Source organism: Colobus angolensis, unplaced genomic scaffold, assembly GCF_000951035.1.
Source record: "Colobus angolensis palliatus isolate OR3802 unplaced genomic scaffold, Cang.pa_1.0 Scaffold268, whole genome shotgun sequence".
In the NCBI taxonomy this organism is placed as follows: domain Eukaryota; kingdom Metazoa; phylum Chordata; class Mammalia; order Primates; family Cercopithecidae; genus Colobus; species Colobus angolensis.
In genome coordinates this window covers 1,857,467-1,877,134 of record NW_012115910.1, presented here as the reverse complement: position 1 = coordinate 1,877,134, position 19,668 = coordinate 1,857,467, and the positions used below count along the sequence as shown (strand labels likewise).

At 39.2% G+C, this 19,668-nt stretch overlaps 1 protein-coding gene across 1 annotated transcript; it reads left to right on the top strand.

Annotated features, from left to right (window-relative positions):
* Positions 1 to 545: 545 nt before the first annotated feature.
* On the top strand, positions 546 to 3,261 carry POM121L12 (POM121 transmembrane nucleoporin-like 12). Its single transcript, XM_011947584.1, has 2 exons — positions 546 to 604; positions 1,858 to 3,261. Exons 1-2 carry the CDS (start codon positions 546 to 548, stop codon positions 2,897 to 2,899), a joined length of 1,101 nt encoding a protein of 366 aa, XP_011802974.1. The 3' UTR covers positions 2,900 to 3,261.
* The last annotated feature ends 16,407 nt before the right edge of the window (positions 3,262 to 19,668 follow it).

Genomic DNA, 19,668 nt, shown 5'->3' with positions numbered 1-19,668 from the left:
ACCAGCAGGAAGAATGTGGTTTTTTGAAGGATCTTTAACCAAAAACAAACCAAATGGCACCCACTGGGTTGTACTTCAAATAGGACATGGAAAACTGCGTAGATACTAAGAAAACATACATTAAAAAAAATATAGACTCCTCACTGCATTAACTGTCCACTCCAGTGATAATACCATCTAAAGAGGCTTTTTAGCTATAAAAATTATTGTTATCTTTATCAAGAAATGAATTATTAAGAAAAAAGTTATAGCATAGGAAATTTATTTTTAAATTTTATACTGGAGGATTCTTAAGAAATCTGGGGAAATGAAAATGAATGACTGACTGAGCGGAAAGTCCTGGGCCTTTCATCCTGCTGCTCCCCTTGACTGACAGTGCCTTTGATAATCAGCCCCTTTCTGAACCACAGAACTTTCGTGAAGACTTCTTATTAAACGTTTTTTCAGTGTCCTCACCATTCACTTCTTTGTCTCTCAAATCCCGAAAGAAAACCTGTTGTGGATTATTGACTTTGGTATTTTGTTAGTCTCTACTTTTTGCCCCTATGATTGGACCCACTCAGGTGTTGCCTTCTGCAATGCTGTTGAGAGGCTCTCCAGAGCAGTTTGTCTTACACCTCCTTGAACAGATCTTCAAATGAGATGGCTGTAATCAATTGCCCAATAGCCTTCAGATAATGTTTTTGTAGGCAGATCTTTGCACCTGGTAGCTACAATAGTGAATCATTCTACTCCATATACACATATTAGGAGAAAATGGAAAAAGAGAAAAACTGCATTAATGTCTGAAGGGAAGAAATCTATATACGAATGTATAAAAGCTTAAAATTACAGGAGTCTACATAAAATCATCGTCAGCTCTCAAACATAAGTTGTGGTGTACAACCACCATTTCCTTAAAAGGTAAATTGCAAGATGTAACATTAATAACCATTCTAGAAGAATAAAACATGTATCTTGTTTACTAAAACAAAACTAGCTGTTTTTCTTAAAAGTATTTCAGTGAGTTATGTTTGTTTTTATGATAATGAAAGAGAAGGTCCTTCTGTCAATAGTCTATCTGCAGGTTTCTGCAGGTATTATTATACATTCTCTTTCTAAATGTCAAGTATAAAATAGAGCAACATTACTGGTGAGGACACAACACCCTACAGAGGCACAGGAGAACAGTTTGGTGGTTCCCCTTAAACATGGACTAACCACAGACCCAGAAATTCTACTCCCAGCTACATACTACATAGAGGTGAAAATATCTGTCTGCACAAAATCTTGCCCCACCAATGTCTATGACAAAATTCTTCATGATATCCCAAACATGCAGAGAACCCAAATGTCCATCAGCTGATGACAGGCCAAACCGATGTGTTATATCCATGCAATGGAATAGGTTTTTGGACATGAAAAGGAAGGATGTACAGGTCCCAGCAAGGATGAACCTAGAAATCATCATGCTAAGTGATGCCATAGGACAGCCCACAGGAGGGAAGTCTACAGAGACAGAAAGTGGATTCCTGGTTGTCGCGGCTGGGGAGACCGGTGGATAGGAAGGAGACAGCTACAGGGTACAGAGCTTCTTCCTGAGGTGATGAAATTTTTTTCTCATTTACTGTGCTGATGGTTGCACATGTGTGGCTGTACCATAAAACCCACTGAATTCTACACTTGAAGTTGCTGAATTATTTGGTATATGAATGACATCACAAGAAGAGGAGGAAGGGGAGCGGAGGAGGGGAGGGAGAGTGAGGCCGAAGAGGAGCTGAGAGGAGAGGGAGTGGGAGGGGGAGCAGAGATAAAGGGGAGAGGGAGGGAGGAGGAGAGAACAGCAGACCGTGGTAGCTCCTAGGCCCCTCTCTCCAGAGAGAAACTTGCTGGCGGCACCTGGAAGGAGGCTTATGCCTCCAGTGTCTTCCTGCAGTCTGGGCGTCTGGGCACGTGGCCTGCGCGTGGCGCCATTGTGGAGTGTCCCGTGCCCACGCCCCGCGTGCCTTCCAAGCACCCAGAGGCCAACGGTCCCCCAGCCTTGGGCGCTGCAGCTCCGGCCAAGTCCGCAGACGTCAGGAACTTCTGGAAGGCGGGCGAAACCCTGCTGAAAGGCCCCGACGCCCTGGCGGCTCCCATGGGCAGGTCACCCAGCACGTCCCAGACCGCGCTGTCTCCCCGGGGTCACCAGAGCCCGTGGCCCCCGAGGTCTCCGACTCAGAGCCATATTCAGTACGTGCAGTGGGGGCGCCTGGCGCCCAGCACCCACCTCACCGCGGTGCGGCTCAGCCAGGACCCCCACAAGTCCCAGCGGATGGGCTCCGAGGCCTGGAGGCGCCCCGCCCTGCCCGGGGAGACCGCCCTGGGGCGAAACGTCTCCTGCGCCTCGGAGAGTTGCATGAAAAGGGGGCTGTGTCGTGCCCGGAACCCAGGACGGACCTGGAGCCCGATGACCATCAGAATCGCCCCGCCCGAGCCTCCGGAGAGCCCCTGGAGATCCCCCGGACAGCGAGGCCGCCCCGCCGCCCAGGAGCTCCCGGACTTCTGCACCCGGGAGACTCTGCTGATGCCGCTCAGCCAGTGTCGAAAGGGAAGCGCCAGGTTCGAAGGGCCATTGTGGTTCGAGGTCTCAGACAGCAAGGGCGGCAGGTGGAACCTAGAGCCCCGGCCCTCTGCCTTCAAGCCCCTGAGCAAAAATGGAGCGGTTGCTTCCTTCGTGCCCAGGCCAGGGCCTCTGAAGCCGAGCGTCGGCCCCTGGAGCCTCAGTGTTTGTGATGATACTTGGCCTTTTGTGCTGGTCCAGCCCGCCCCGTCCGCCATCTGGGAATTCTGGGAGGTGACAAGGCCTTCCTACAGCAGCTGCAGTAGGGTCTCCTTCGCCCTCCAGGACACCCAGTCTGCTGGCTCCTTTGGCTCCTAAGAATCTGGGCCCTGCTACCCACCTCCGGAGACTTAAGCCCACGTATCTACTTTCACTTGCTCATCCTTGCACTAACTCGAAAGCGGAGCCCTGACACCACGTTATCAAACATGCAACCCCCACACCCCTCATCTGCACATCCCCAGATCTTCCCTCTGTGCTCCCTCCCACCCTAACAGCTGTTGATTTCAGAACAACCTTCCCCCTGCTGGCCCTCTCCTCCCTGCCCTTCTTCCTACCCTTCCTCTGAAAAGAGGCATTTCGGGAAGGCTTGCTTTTTCTCCATGTCTCCCAGTTCGTATAGTTAAATTGTCCAGTTTGTGTAGTTAAATATTTGATCTTATTAAAAACATTTGTCTGCAGAAACTCTCTCTATATATAATAATAACAATCAAAAAAGTTTTTTATGCCAAAACAAAGGGGAAATTGCGTTCCTGGCAGGGGCAAGGGCAAAGATTCTGTATGGGGAATAATTCCTATTTATTTGAAGTCCAAATATAAGTCCAGTAGAGCTGGAGATCAGTGAGAGAGAAGATACAAGGTTAGAGAAATAGACTGTGATGAAGTACTTACTATCAGGCATGGGGACCAGAGTACAGGGTTTATTCTAAAGCCACGAGTGTTAAGCAGTGGATAGTCTATGATCTGGTTGATATTTTTAAAAACACGATTCCGGCTACAGCAACGGAAATGGAAACCAAAGGAGATCAATACAGTATTTCAAGCAATCCATGGGGATGGTTTGGTCTAAGAGGCAAATGGTGCATCTGGAAGGATACAGAGAAGTTTGGGGTTGACCTAGAAGATAGTGTGGAACCTGCTGGTACCCTAGATGTTAGCACTGGGAAAGGGGAAGGATCCCAACAGTTTTAGCATATCGGCTTAAGAAACTAGATGATGATAGTGTCATTTATCGGGATGGGCACTACCAATAGGAGAAAATATTTGAAGAAATCAAGAGTTTTGTTCAGGGTGTGTTTTCTACAACAACAAAAACACTTGCTATGCTGTGGTCCTGAACTCATTGGAGGGTTTGAACCTGGCAAAATAAATTTGGGAGTCATGAACATATAAATTCCTCATGACATAGAAATGGTCCTTAAAGCCACAGTCTACATGAGATCACTTATGCAGAAAATACAGAGAAGGGCAACGGTGAAGCCTAGGGTACTCCGACATTTAGAACATGAAAGAAAGGAGAATGGAAAAAGAAGAACCCTCAAAACCAAGAACCATGAAGGAGAAGAAAATCCAGGAGCAGCAGGGACACTGAGGATTCCAGAGTATGGAATTTACCCACCACGGTGGCTGCCTTTGAGAAGAGATGTTCCTTCCCTGCTTTCAGAAGAGAAGTTGTTTAGATTGTTGGAGGTGGGAAGCCTCAACTGCATGGGAGATGGAAGGAAGGCAGGGTGTGTTAGTCCGTTTGCATTGCCATGAAGGAATACCTGAGACTGGGTAATTTAGAAAGAAAAGAGTTTAATTTTTGTTCTGCAAGTTATACAGGAAGTGTGGTGCCAGCACTGGCTTCTGGTGAGGCCTTCGGAAGCTTCCAGTCATGGCGGAAGGCCAAGGGTGAGCAGGCGCCTCACATGGAGACAGCTATCAAGCAAGGAGAGAACAGGGAAGTCCCAGAGTCTTTATAAACCACCAGCTGGCATGTGTCTCCAAGGAGATGGCCCCAAGTCATTAATTAGGATCCAACACCTCCCACCAGACCCATCTCCAACATCAGTGGTTACATTTCAACATGAGATTTGGAGGGGACACACATCCAAACTATATCAGTGGGCCTGGAGGCAGGGACTGTAGAAGCCACTAGGAGATATTAGGTTGTCAAGTGAAGCAAGCAATAAAACTGCTGGAGGAATTTTACTTTGTTTTTAGATTTTCTTTTAAGAAAGGATAGGGGGCAAATGTGAATAAGAATGGTATCTACACTGTTGTCCAAGCCATGGAGGTCTTGGAATTCAAGATAAAGTGTGGCTTTGCTTTCAGGTGAGGGCCAGTGCACATGCAAGATGAATTAAGGGTAGGGAGATGAAGAGAACATTTGTAGAAGTTATGGTCTGTGGGATTTTCTGATGACTCCTCATGAGTTTCAGAGGGGACCATGTGAGGTTTGAGAAGACAGGATGTAAGGTTGAGTCAGAAATGGAATGGACTGGGAAGGACTCATTAGTCTAGAAAGAGATTGCCCACCTGGTAATTCAAAGCACTATCTCAGAGTAATGTGGTTGATCAATTACATTATGGAGCAGAGTATTTATCCGGAATGTAGGGACACATTTTAGCAAGAAGGCAAGGACTCTTTACTGCGCACCAGCATTACAGTAGCTAAGGAACAGTGATTCCCCTGTGAACAGTAGCAAAGGAAGCCTCCTTCCTTGTAGCCAGCACAAGGGCCTGGCAATGGGATGTGAATAGATATATCCCTAGGAGAGAACAGAGATTCTGAAACATATGCAAGAACTTAATATACGAAAATGGTGACATTCAAAATCTCTGTGAAAATAATTAATTGCTGAAGAAATTGGATTGCAACTATTGGATACCCAATTAGGAATAAGAATATATGTATATAATTAGTACATTCAAATATCTTGTCGCCTAGGATCTCTTTAGTAGCCCAATACCTTCATACTTCTATCAATTTAATTGCACTTTTAGCACAAATTCACTTAAATGTGTTACCAAACCAGTTCATGAAAAACTTTAGTTACGTAGGTGATCTATTTCAAGGAAGAATGAAATGTAACTGCAGAAAGAGAGTTATTTATTTCCATGTAAGCTTAATAAATTGGAAACACTTAAGTAGAGTTAAACAAAACAGTTCTTCTGAATTAGGTGTGAGCCAGTTATAATACACTGGGAAATATCTACAAGTAATAAAACTTGAAAGACAAGTGACAGGAAAGGTGGCTACTTTTATAACCCACATAGCAGGGTTACTATTCCACAGTAGTAAGACATCACTAAATATCAATGATAAGAAAATAGAGAATACATAGAATTACTAAAAACATAACTACACAGTTCATGTAATAAATAGCTCAAATTATTAATAAACATGTAAAATACTCAAAAGTGTTCTATATATTCAGAGAAATAAATCTATATGGAATTTTCACTCATCATTGGCAAAAACAAGGTCTGCTAATACCCTTCCTTTGTAGGAGAAACAGAAAATATCATGTAAATTTGATAAATTGATCAGAATGAGAGTCTGCAAATTATCTTCACATGTAACTTTTTAATTATTCTTCCATTTTGGCAGTGTCATTTAATTTTAATAAAGGATTTAATATGCAATAAAGATATGAGCCATGAACTGGGCCAAATAGCATAGCTTTGAAATACATTAACAAAACAAGAAAGAAAAGAAAAATAGAAAAAAATAGGAGGCATTTTTATGACTTAGACATTGGCACAAAAATATCTAACATGGTACAGAAATAGTTACAGCTGATAACAAGTTTATGATTTAAAAAGCTTGATTATATTTCTCACGTGGGAGCCAAAAGGATTCCTTTTGTCCCTACTCTTGATTTCTAAGTCATTTGGCTTAATTTCCCTTCAAAACCACATGCCGATTTTATCTTTTTTGTCTGGTTTGGTTTTGTTTTTTAGAGACAGGGCCGAACTCTGACTGTTGCCCAGGCTGGAGTAAAGTGGTGACCTCATGGCTCATGGCAACCTTGAACTCCTGGGCTCAAGCAATCCTCTTGCTTCAGGCATGAGCCACTATGCCTTGCTAAATTTTTGTTAATTTTTTGTAGAGATGGAGTCTTGTTACATTGTCTTGACCTTCTGAAGTGCTGGGATTAGTGGCAAAGCCACTAGCCTAGTGTTAATCTTTGACAGTACCGATAAAGGAAAGGGACAAAGACACAGAGACCAAAGGAAATGGAGCATTCTTCCAAAACCTGCCATGACCATGACATCTGTTTCTTTCTCCTTTTTCTCCTAAATGCCACTCTTAGTTGGCTGTGATTTCAGAGGGCAGGGTACCTCCTTTCAAATAAGAGTTCCATTTCTATTTTACTTTATCTAATATTTAATAAAATATTACATACAACTGCATGACTAATACATGTAACATAAAATTATATTAAAACAATTACAAAAAAATTGATAAAATACTACAGAAAACAATGAAGCTTGAAATGTGTGTGTAAATTTATATTATATATATACATGTAAATTATAGATGATAAACACAAACACAATTCTTTTCCCTGTTACTGTCAATGTTTTGGATAAACTGAATATTTTGCTTAAAAGGAGGTATCACAAAGAAACATATTGTTTTAACTTTTAATTTAAATCTATAGTTATCAAATTTTAAATAAGAGATCCAGGTTTTGGGATGCGAAGGAGTCTGCTAATCAAAGTTCTGCATAACCCATACCCCCAATATGACACCTTTTAAATCCTAGTTTGATTTATTTTAAAGTGAGACCAGAATTTAAGTATTTACAAAACGATATGAATGCAGATTACTTATAGATTTTTTCCCCCAGTGTTTTATAGGTAACTTGCTCACATGTAATTCAGAATTGTTTTTGGCAACTCTACTTAAGTTATCCCAAATTGTTAAACTAATTTAAAGAAACAACAAATCTTTTTGCATTTATATTTTATTCTTCTACAAAATAATTAACTAAAAGTTTTGTCAGGGATCGGTTTGATGGAACATTTAACTGAATTTCTGTTAAAAGTGTAATTAAATTGATAGAAGCATAAGAGTAGCTAGATACTAAAGAGAGCCTGTCACAAAGGAGAAATGAGTGTCTAATTAGATACTTTTATTCTCATATATGTAAATAGATTGTGATCTTGATGCATGTGTGTGTGTGTGTGTATATATATAATACTTTTGAAGTAGAGGTACACTTAGACATGTGTAAACAGAACATGTACCTATTACATATATATGAGGGATCTTCAAAAAATTCATGAAAAATGAATAATTGTGGAAAACTATGCATGCATTTCAATATCGTTTTGCACCAAAATGAATGCATACTAACTTATTGGAACATGTCTGTACAAGATCTAGTTTGAAGCACTGAGAAGGATAAAATATCAGTTTTAAAAGAGCCGCTATCAGAGTAACATGAGTTCTGCTATTAATTGAAATAAGTATAAACATCCAATGTATGATGAACCTTTAGTAGAAGAATAGTGAACTCACTAACGCTTTATGAGAAGTTTGTGTGAACAATGCCCTGCAAAATGGCAGTTTACAAATGGACTCAATTTAATATACGAAATTGAGTCCATCTCCTCCCCTTAAGAAGGGAGGAGATGATGCTGAAGATGAAGTCCAAAGTGGCAGTTCACCCACATCAGTTTGCAAGGAAAAAATTCGCTTTGTTCATACCCTAATTGAAGAGGACCAGTGATTAACAGCAGAAACAATAGCCAACACTATGGACATCTCAATTGGTTTAGTGTACACAGTTCTGACTGGAAAATTAAAATTGAGCAAACTTTCCACTCAGTGGTGCCGAAACCACTGAGCCCAGATTAGCTGCAGACAAGAGCAGAGCTTTCAATGGAAATTTTAAAACAAGTGGGATCAAGATCCTCAAGTATTTCTTCAAAGAATTGTTACAGGAGATGAAATGTGACTTTACCAATATAGTCCTGAAGACAAAGCACAAACCAGCATGCTGGCTGCCCAGAGGTGGAAGTGGTCTTAGTCAAAGCAAAAGTGGACTTGTCAAGAGCAAGCTCAGGGCAACGGATTTTGGGAATGCTCAAGGCATTTTCCTTGTTGACTTTCTGGAGGACCAAAGAACAGTAACTGTTGCTTATTATGGAAGTGTTTTCAGAATGTGAGCCAAAACTTTTAACAGAAAAAGGCCCAGGAAAACTTCACCAGGGAGTCCTTCAACATCAGGACAACACTCCTGCTCATTCCTCTTATCACACAAGGGCCATTTTGCAAGTTTCCATGGGAAATTTAGTTTATGGTCCTGATTTGGTTTCTTCTGACTTCATTGTGTTTCCTAATCTTAAAAAGTCTTTAAAGGACACTCATTTTTCTTCATTAAATAATGTAAAACAATAGCATTGACATAAATTCCCGAAAGTCTCAGTTCTTTAAGGATGAACTAAGTGACTGCTATCATCACTTACAAAAGTGTCTTGAACTTGACGAAGCTTATGTTAAAAAATAAAGTCTCTATTTTTTAAAGGTTTTATCTTTTAGTTCCATATTTCCCAGGAACCTTTTGAAGTCTCCTCATATATGTGAATAAGGTAATATAGCAGTATGTATTTACAGACATACTTACACATACACATAATGTATTATGGATATTAATATAGTTTGAAAACCAGCACACTAGCTTAAGAAGAAATTTCAGAATCCTCATGTAATGAATGAGGGTTATATCCACAGAATTAAATAAGTTAGTAAAGGAAAGAATGAAATTGATGAACAGGAAAAAAAAAAAACAAAACCTTAAAACAAATTAAAGTAGCTAGAATACAGTTCCAGGGATTAATTCATAGCTATTGATAAAGAATAACTAATAGAATTTCTTACAGAAAATGTAACATCACAATTTAAAGTTGTGTTTTCAAGATAACTTGGGGTTTCACGTGTTTGCTAGGACCAAATATTTCTCAGATATGTAATGTTTTAGATATAATTGCAGTGAAATCAGCAAAAAGAGCAAAAAGTATCACCTTAATATTTGATTATGCTATTAACTCAAAATTAATTTTATTGGTTATGAGTTTTTTCTAATGCAAGTGAAAGATTTAGTATAATTTTATTGGTATATTCAGTCATTCCACCAGTGACCATATAGAGCAAATCTCAATCTAACTTATGAAAAATAGGCACACTTTTGTAGCTGTATTTTAAAAGTGTACTTAAAGTTGTAGTTCTTTTTCCTTTGCAGAATTTTTATATCCAATTTTAGCACTCTCTAGAAAAACAGAAGTTCTAAAAAGTAGCATTATTATATTTTAGAAAAATGTAAAAATGGTTTTTATCAAAAATGATTTCTCTCACATGCTCTTAAAATGTGATATCCTTAGCTACACGTATGACATTTCCCCATGATGTGAAATAATTCTATTGAACAGCAAAAGCAATAAAAATTCTTTAAGTAATAATAATCCTCCACATTTCGTGATTGAGAAAAATAATAATTATGACAACAGGTCACATCACAAGCTTGAAATCTTATGCTATAATAATTTAAATATTTTACTTAAACTTTCAAAAAAGAATTATTTGAAGTAATATAGCAAACTGTTGGAAGTGCACTGTTTTTGAACGTAGAACTAAATTTAAGTCAATGGTCCTTTGATAGAACACGGCCTTGCTTTCTCGTTTCTATCTTTCCCAATCCGCACCAGCAGCAGCAGCCCTGCACTAACATCTGCTGATAAGCGTGAGTAAACAAGGAGAGGGCCCAGCCCAGCCTCACCAGGGCAGAGAGCTCAACAATATATTTGTCTTTGCAGTTAGTCTACTCAAAATTCACATAGAGTGTTAAGTGTTCTAGAGACAGAGATATGCAGACAAACAGATGATCAAATTATAAACTATTTAAAAAAGGGACAAGGAGTGCATGCTCTAAAGGAAAAGGAAGATCCTTTAAGATGAGCATTTTGTCCCCCAGAATTAGAGCTCAACTCTTCACCAGAAAGACACTATCAGAAACAAACCCTATCCAAGGACATTGCTTTCAAAATGCCTGCTTTTAAGTTCTCATTTCTGTCTCAGGTCTGATCATTTGCTCTTGAGGTTTTGAGTCCAGATTGTCCCAAATATTCTCCTGCTGGGCCTAGGTGTTGCTATCTTCCTTCCCGGTCACCGCCCAATCATGGCCCTGACCTGTTGACAAGCAGACTCCGTGCTCACAGCACAGGCTTCTCGTCTTTTCCGCGAGGACTCGTAGGTAGTTTTCTACTCTGTTTTTTTGACGGAGTCTTGTCGCCCAGGCTGGAGTGCAGTGGCCGGATCTCAGCTCACTGCCAGCTCCGCCTCCCGGGTTCACGCCATTCTACTGCCTCAGCCTCCGGAGTGGCTGCGCCTACAGGCGCCCGCCACCAAGCCAGGCTAGTTTTTTGAATTTTTTTAGTAGAGACGGGGTTTCACCGTGTTAGCCAGGATGGTCTAGATCTCCTGACCTCGTGATCCGCCCGTCTCGGCCTCCCAAGCTGGGATTACAGGCTTGAGCCACCGCGCCCGGCCTCTACTCTGTTTTTCTTAGTCCAGTTATGGCAGTCCATAGCTTTGAAACAAAAATGATAACTTGATATTTATTAACTTTATATTTTAAAATAATTTTAGGTTTATAGGAGAGTTTCCACATATCTTGTTTGTTTTTTTTTTTTTTAAGAGGAAGAAGAATTTTATTTTTTTAGAAATTCAGCAGGACTGTTACCTGACCCTGAGACAGATGGAAACCCAGAAAAGATCACAGAATAGGGGGCAGCTAGGATGTGGCTTCTGAGATGTCTAAGCACTCTGCACAGTGTGGTTAGGGAGAGCTTCTGACAACCTCCTTTGGACAAGCAACAAACCACATGGAAAGGTGACTGGAGCTACCAAGAGTCATATTCTTCAGGGGGTAGATGCTAGAAATTATTTAGTAATATCTGAGTTTTGTGTTTTATCAGTTCTGGGTCTTTCTTTATGTGTGTGTGTGGTGTCTTCTTTTTTTTGTTTTTCTTTTTTTCCTATTTTTTTATTATACTTTAAGTTCTAGGGTACATGTGCACAACGTGCAGGTTTGTTACATATGTATACATGTGCCATGTTGGTGCGCTGCACCCATTAACTAGTCATTTACATTAGGTATATCTCCTAATGCTATCCCTTCCCCCTCTCCTCCCCACAATAGGACCTGGTGTGTGATGTTACCCTTCCTGTGTCCAAGTGATCTCATTGTTCAATTCTTTTACTCAGTTTCCCCTAATGTCAGCCTTTTCCAGCACCATGGGATATTTATCAAAAGTTAAGAAATTAACCAGCCATACCCTAAAGCGGTAATAACTATAAATGACATCAAGACACCCTTTAGGTGCCACAGAAAAACTACAATGAAGAAAATATTATATGAAAGTGAAAATGTAAAGAAAGCTGAGCAGCAATACTTTCAGAAAATGTCAATTTTAAAATATGAGATAGTTAAATTGATCATAGGTAGATTGGTATAAGGAATTAAATTACCAAATAACGAAGGTATATTATTATCAACATGTACAGAATATCACAGCATTCAAACAGAAAAACTAGCAAGGATTAGCTGGAGAATGTATGCAGAAACATGAAAAAATAATATAAAAAATAAAACACAACCAAATAAAAAGATAAGTAAATAAAAACGATTTAAAAGACTGCAGTAGAAACACTGGAGATGCTCTTTTTCTTCTACTAGATTAATAAAGATGAAAAACTGCTGATCCACAATGTATTTAAGGATATGGTGAAATGCATCCTTCCAAGTACTTCAAACATTTAAAATCTTTCCAGTAGGTAATTTAGCAGTATGCATCAAACATCTTTAAAAGGTCAATACTTTTAATGTATTCTTTCTAATTCTAGGAAATTATCGTAGGAAAAATAATGGAGATTAAACAGCTACAAGAGTATTTTTAAAATCCTAATCTCACGACAAATGTTTTGGTTTGAATCAAAGATTTAAATGCAAAAATTGAGGCTGGATGGGGTGGCTCAATCCCAGAACTTTGGGAGGCCAAGGGGGATGGAACACTTGAGGTCAGGAGTCCAAAACAAGCCTGGCCAACATGGTGAAACCCCGTCTCTACTAAAAGTACAAAATTAGCTGAGTGGGGTGGTGTGTGCCTGTAGTTTCAGCTACTAGGGAGGCTGAGGTGGGAGGATTGTTTGAAGCCCTGGAGGTGGAGGTTGCAATGAGCCTAGATGGCACCACCACACTCCATCCTGGGCGACAGAGCAGAGCAAGACTCTGTCTCAAAAACTACACTACATTAAACTAAACTAAACTAAACTAAAACAAAATAAATGAATCTTACTCTCGAAATGCTAGAGAAAGATATAGGAGAAACTTTGCATAATCTTTAATAGTGTATGAAATAAATGAAATGCCTGAAATATCTAATAAAAGAAACTTATTTCTCTTAAGCACTTTTCCATTTTCTCTTTTCTTTCCTGGAACTCTGCCTCCCTATCCCTACATAGCTCACTCACACTTAACTCAAGTCTCCGCTCAGAGATCAGCTTCCATGCCCACCTGGTCTGAAACCCAGGCCCCTCCTCTACCCTGCCTTGCTGTACAACAACCCCTCACCTTGCTCTCTTTCTCTTCATAGGGTTTATCCATGCTTTGGTTTATAATTGATATTTACCTGTGTGTTGCTCTCCCACTAGAAAATAAACCCTTGAGAGAAAGGATATTTTTATTCATGATTATGTCCCCAGACTCCAGAACAGACACCTGAATATTTGTTGAATGCGTGCGTGAATCAAATAATGAAACACAGTATTAAATAGTGATCAAAAATGAGAATGTGGTTACACATTTATAGGCAAAGCACAATATATAAAATGCATTACAATTAGAAAATATAGAAAATTGTTACAATAAAATAAAACTTTACACATAAGAGATATAAACTCATTCTCATAAAGCCAACATTTATTTTATTTATATATAAGAAACTACAAAAAAGTAATTGTGACTTAATAATAAGAAAACAAACCACTTGATTAAAAATGGGCCTTCATCAGAGAACTGCAAATCTAAACTACAGTGAAATATCATCTCACCCCAGTTAAAATGGCTTTTAACCAAAATGTAGGCAATAACAATTGCTGGCAAAGATGTGGAGAAAAGGGAACCCTCATACACTGTCGATGGGAATGTAAGTTAGTACAACCTCTATGGAGAAGAGTTTGGAGCTCCTTATAAAAGTAAAAATAGAACTAACATGTAATCTAGCAATCCCACTGCTGAGTATATACCTAAAAGAAAGGAAATCAGTATATGGAAGAAATATCTGCACTCCTGTGCTTTTTTCAGCACTATTCCCAATAGCAAAGATTTGGAGGCAGCCTAATTCATCCATCAATAGACGAATGCATAAAGAAAATGTGGTACATACACAAAATGGAATACTCTTCAGCCATAGGAAGAATGAGATCCTGTTGTTTGCAACAACATGAGTGGAACTGGATGTCATTATATTAAGTGAAATAAGCCAGACACAGAAAGACAAGCATATTTTCACTCATTTGTGGGAACTAAAAATTAAAACAATTGAAGTCATGGAAACAGAGACTAGAGTAATGGTTACCAGAGGCTGCGAATGGTAGTGGGGGTTAGAGGGTTGGTTAATGGGTACAAAAATATAGTTACATAGAATGAATAAGACACAGTATTTGATAGCATAACAAGGTGGTTGTAGTGAACAATAATTTATTGTACATTTTAAAACAACCTTAAGAGTATAATTGGATTGTTTGTAATGTAAAGAAAGGATAAACACTTGAGGTGATGGATACTTCATTTACAGGATGTGATTATTATGCATTGCATACCTGTATCAAAATATCTCATGTACCCCATAAATGTATACACCTATTATGTTCCCACAAAAATTAAAAATTAAAAAAGTGCCAAAATCTTAACAGACTACTCACCAAAGAAGATACGCAGATAGTAAACAAGCATATGAAACAATGCTCCACATCATATGACATCAGAAAAATGCACATTAAAATAAGGATGAGCTATTATTACACATGCCTAAGCATTACTATAATCCAGTACTGTCAGTACCAAATGCTGGCAAGAATGTGGTTCAAAAGGAACTTTTATTATTGCTGGTGGGAATGCGATAGGATGCAGCCGTTTAGGAAGGCAGTTTGTCAGTGTCACAGAAAAGGAAACATAGTTTTATCACAATCCAACAATCATATTCCTTGTAATTCCTTTCCTTTCCATATTCCTTTCCCAAATATCAAGTTTATCCCCCAAAAGCGTGAAAATCTATGTCTGCACAAAAACTGAACAAATATGTTTATTTGTAATTGTCAAAATTTTGAAGCAACCAAATTCTCCTTTAGGAGGTGAATCGATAAACCTTGGTGCATCCAGACAATGGAACATTCTTCAGCATTAAAAAGAAATTATCTGTCAAGTCATAAAGAGACATGGAGGAAACCTAAATGCATATTTCTAAATGAAAGAAACCAATCTGAAAAGGTTACATACTGTATAATTCCAACTGACATTCTGGAAAAACCGAAACTATGTGGACAGTTAAAACATTAGTGGTTGCCAAGGGATGGAGAAAAGGACGGATGAATACGCAGAGCACAGAGGATTTTTAGGGCAGTGAAAATGCTCTGTATGATACCATAATGGTGTATACATGTCATTATACCTTTGTCCAAACCCGTAGAATCTGTACCACCAAGAGTGAACACTAATGTAAGCTGTAGACTTGGGCTGATGGCGATATGTCAGTGCAGGCCCATCAACTGTAATTGATGTAGCACTCTGGTGGGAAATGTTGACAATGGGGGAGACTGTGTTTACAGGGGAGCAGGGGACTATGATCTAGTACTGTCAGTACGAAATGCTGGTAAGGATGTGGTTCAAAAAGAACTTTTATCATTGCTGGTGGGAATGCAATAGGGTACAGCCATTTAAGGAGGCAGTTTGCCAGTTTCACAGAAAATGGGATATCCCCATATTACACAAATCTCTGTACAATATTTCTCTCAATTTCCCAGAGAACCTAAACTGCTCTAACAAAATAAAAGTCTTAAACAGTTTAAAAAAAGAAAAGTAACATGGGTACAGTATTATAACCTAAGCTACAGATTTGATTTGGATTTTTTCCTTTCTTTTTCTTTCTTTTTTTTTTTCTTGAGGTGTAGTCTCGCTCTGTCACCCAGGCTGGAGTGCAGTGGGGCGATCTTGGCTCACTGCAAACTCCGTCTCCTGGGTTCACGCATTCTCCTGTCTCAGCTTCCCAAGTAGCTGGGACTGCAGGCGCCCGCCACCATGACTGGCTAATTTTTTGTACTTTTAGTAGAGACGGGGTTTCTCCGTGTTAGCCAGGATGGTCTCGATCTCCTGACCTCATGATCCACCCGCCTCAGCCTCCCAAAGTACTGGGATTACAGGCATGAGCCACTGCACCCAGCCTTGATTTGGATTTTACCAGTTTTTGCCTTAATATCTTTTCCTTCTTTCAACTCAATATTCCGTTGTTGCATTAAATCATCACCTCTCTTTACACTCGTGCAAGCTGTGACAGTTTCTCAGTTTTATCCTGTTTTTCACGACCTTCGCACTTTTGTAAAATGTCTCTGTATTTGGGTAAAACAACGTTTAAAACATTTAAAATGAATGAAATATATCTTGGAGGCGGAAGATTATATAAAAGGTCATTCATTGTTTAAAGTTTTTGGTTAAGGTACACTTTTAAAAATTATAGCCACATCTCTATGAGTGGTTTTGTATGCATATTAAGTGTGGCTCTATTTCAGTGAGAATGCAACCCCACTTCATGAGGGATGCTGCTAAATGAGAAGGGAAGCGGAAAGGAGTGAGAACAATGCATTACCATTGACAGCACAGCACAAAAGCTGGCTAGGATAGCATTGTATCGAGTCCAGTAAAGGAATTGAAATTTAATTAGGTTGAAAGGGAATTTAAGTATCTGGGCAATTGTATCACTCCGATCTCTGTCAGTATCACATTCATTTAGCATTCCTAAAGTAATTTTTTGAGAGTCTATATTGACCCAAGTATTTTGCTAGACACCAGGGATATGATGGTGACAGAGACACCAAGGAAATTAAAGATTAGTGGGAAGATAGCTAAAAGAAGAGAATTCAACACAATTAGATAAATTCTGTTGTAAGGGCTAAAACAAATTTCTATGTGAACATATAAAAGACATGAAAAAGTTTTTTGCTGTAGATAATTTAGAAAAATAAACCCTGAAACTTTTAAGAAAAGTAAAAGTTAACTGGAGAGGAAAAGAGGGGAACAGAAAGAAGCTAATTTTGGAAGACACTATGTTTAAATGGCTGTGGGGCAGGGTTGGGCAGTGCTGGGCTTCGGAAGTACAGGTCTAGAAATCTGAGCACAGACCAGTTTAACATGTGATGGCTTGTCTGGAACAGTCTCAGTTGGCCTCCCTCGTGCCTAGCTGATCTGTGCCCATTTTCCTTCAAGTGTCTTGATATGAATGAGAGACTGCACAACCCTCTGGAGAGAATACAGGTTATTCTTTGTGCATATTAAGGGGATGTGGACTTGATTGGGTGAGCACAACTAGAACTACAAGGAGGTACAGGAGTCTCCTGACATCTTCATTTTGGTTGGTTGAGCTGGAGGCTCTTATGAGACATTCATGCAGAAATAACCACTGGGTAATTCAATATAGGACAATATTGAGAAATATGTGGGGGTGTGTGTATATATGTATGGAGAAAGAGACAGGTAGAATCTATTAAAAGTAGGGTGCATTCCAGAGAACACTGTGATATATAATGATTTAGCAAACATATTTCTATTCTGTTTAATTGCATCTCTAGTTCCTCATCTATAACTAGGGCTAATATTACTCACTTCTCAGTGTTACGAAGATGAAATAAAATAGTATATAGTATATAAGCACCTATATCCAGCAATCAATGTCCATATATAGAGAGATATATACCTATTACAATTTATTCATATTTATGTATTTATTGCTAAACATACATGGCTACCATTCATTTTCCCGTGTCACTGTAGTAGAAGAAAAAGGGAAGCTCTCATAAGAACACTTTACTTGAGGGCTATATTATGACATCAGGTAACTAGGTATTTGAAGTGATGGACTTCTTCCTTTTAAATTCCCATAGGATAGTTTAGGGCAGGTCAGTTTGCCTGAAAGCAGAATGACAAGAGGAGAATAATAGACCCATGAAATTGTGTTTTCCTTTTTATTTGTGAGAAGTTAGAATTCTGCCTTTGATTATGCCCTATCTATGTGGCTGGCCTTCAGGGATCTTGAAGATTCTGGGTCTTCATAGTGGCTGTAACACCTTGTGCTAGTTAAACCTGTAATAGCACGCTTAATAAGGCTTAAAAAGAATGACCTGAATTCCTCAAACAAAACAGCTCTATTCAGAGGTGGCATATGGATTTTTCTTTCAAAAGATAAGCCAAGAAAAAATAGATGATTAAAGGCAAAATAGATCCACAGGTCACTAATGGTGTAGAGACATACAGAATTACAAAAAGCAAGAACTAGTTAACAGAATTGATATCTAAAGGAAATAAAACAGGGACACATAGCCACACAAAGGTTGAGCAAAAAGAGCCCCTGTCTTCCTTTGGTTGCTCACTAACAAGGGAGCCTGGTGTTGGATGCTGACTCAGCAACTGCAGAACTTGGGGAAACTGGGTCAGGTGTGCCTTCCCTAGCAGCTATAATGATTCCACAAAAATTAAACTTGAAGAAGTCGAATTAAGAATTCAGACGTTTCTATAGGTAACCTTGAGCATTCTTTCTAACAGTAATTTGCTAAGAAGTAATGTATTTAACCCTAGGAATTTGTTAGTCTCATTTTGGGACCAAATATCTTTTCTTTGGAAACTTCACGATGAGCATCTTCTCACTGGTGCCTCTCCCTAGAGAATGAGGGCTGGGAGCCGTGAGGCAGGGAAGCTAGATCAAAACAGTCAGTGTTCCTTGGAGGAATGCTCCAAATTTATCCTTTCCAAATTTATTTATCTATTTCATACAGCTAGGAAGGGTAACAAGTGCGTAAAGTTTGGGAAACTTTCAGCCAAGTCTATCTCTCTGCCTGTGTTTATAAAATAATAAAGAAATAAAAGAAGTGTTATTGGGACAAAGCCCTGCACATTGATTACACATTTTCTATCGATGTTTTGATGCTGCTGCCATGGGGGAACTGACCTTGCAGCCTCTACTGCCTGAAGTGTTCACTTTCTGTCCTTTTACAGAAGTCTGAGGATCCTCAAACTACACCAACTGGTTCATTAAAAAAGATATGTGGGCCAGGAAGCCAATGCAGCTTATTTCAGCTTCATCAAAATGAAGATGTCAGGAGACTCCTGTACCTTCTTCTACTTCTAGTGGTGCTCACCCAATCAAGTCCATATCCCCTTAATATGCACAAAGAATAACCTGTATTCTCTCAAGAGTATTGTGCAATCTCTCATTCACACCAGGACACTTGACGGGAAATGGGTACGGATCAGCCAGGCACGAGGAAGGCCAACTGAGACTGTCCCAGACAAGCCATCACATGTTAAAAGTTTAGGAAAATGAATGACAGAAGGACTGGGGGATCAAAAGCCAAATGACTATTTTTTTCTTATGACCAGGAGACCCTTCCATGAGGAAAACATGGCGGGGGAAATTCATTCTTAACTTTAAAATGTTAAACTAATTTTAAACTAATTTATGCAAACTTGTGTAGCATAAAAATCAAAAGATAAAAAGGTCCTACACTAAATTATTCTTCTGAGTCTGTCCCCCAGCTCCCCAGAGACATTCAGAGTTGTATGTTATTTATGTTTCTTCCAGAGTTAATGTACGGCATGCCACACACACACACACTCTCATGTGCAATTATATATGCATACATCTGAAAACAAACACATTTTAGGCTACTTGATATTTTGCTGTAATAAGGTTCAATTTTCACTGTCCCATAATGATGTATTTTTAGATTTTTCTAGTATATTTATTTTACAAAAAATGATGAATGGGGT

What these genes read in the sequence shown, in the direction of transcription:
- POM121L12 (XM_011947584.1), top strand. Translation starts at nt 546, where the DNA reads ATGATTGGACCCACTCAGGTGTTGCCTTCTGCAATGCTGTTGAGAGGC. An exon ending in TTGAGAGGCTCTCCAGAGCA is followed by an intron (nt 605 to 1,857) that starts GTTTGTCTTACA and finishes CCCTCTCTCCAG; the next exon opens with AGAGAAACTTGCTGGCGGCA.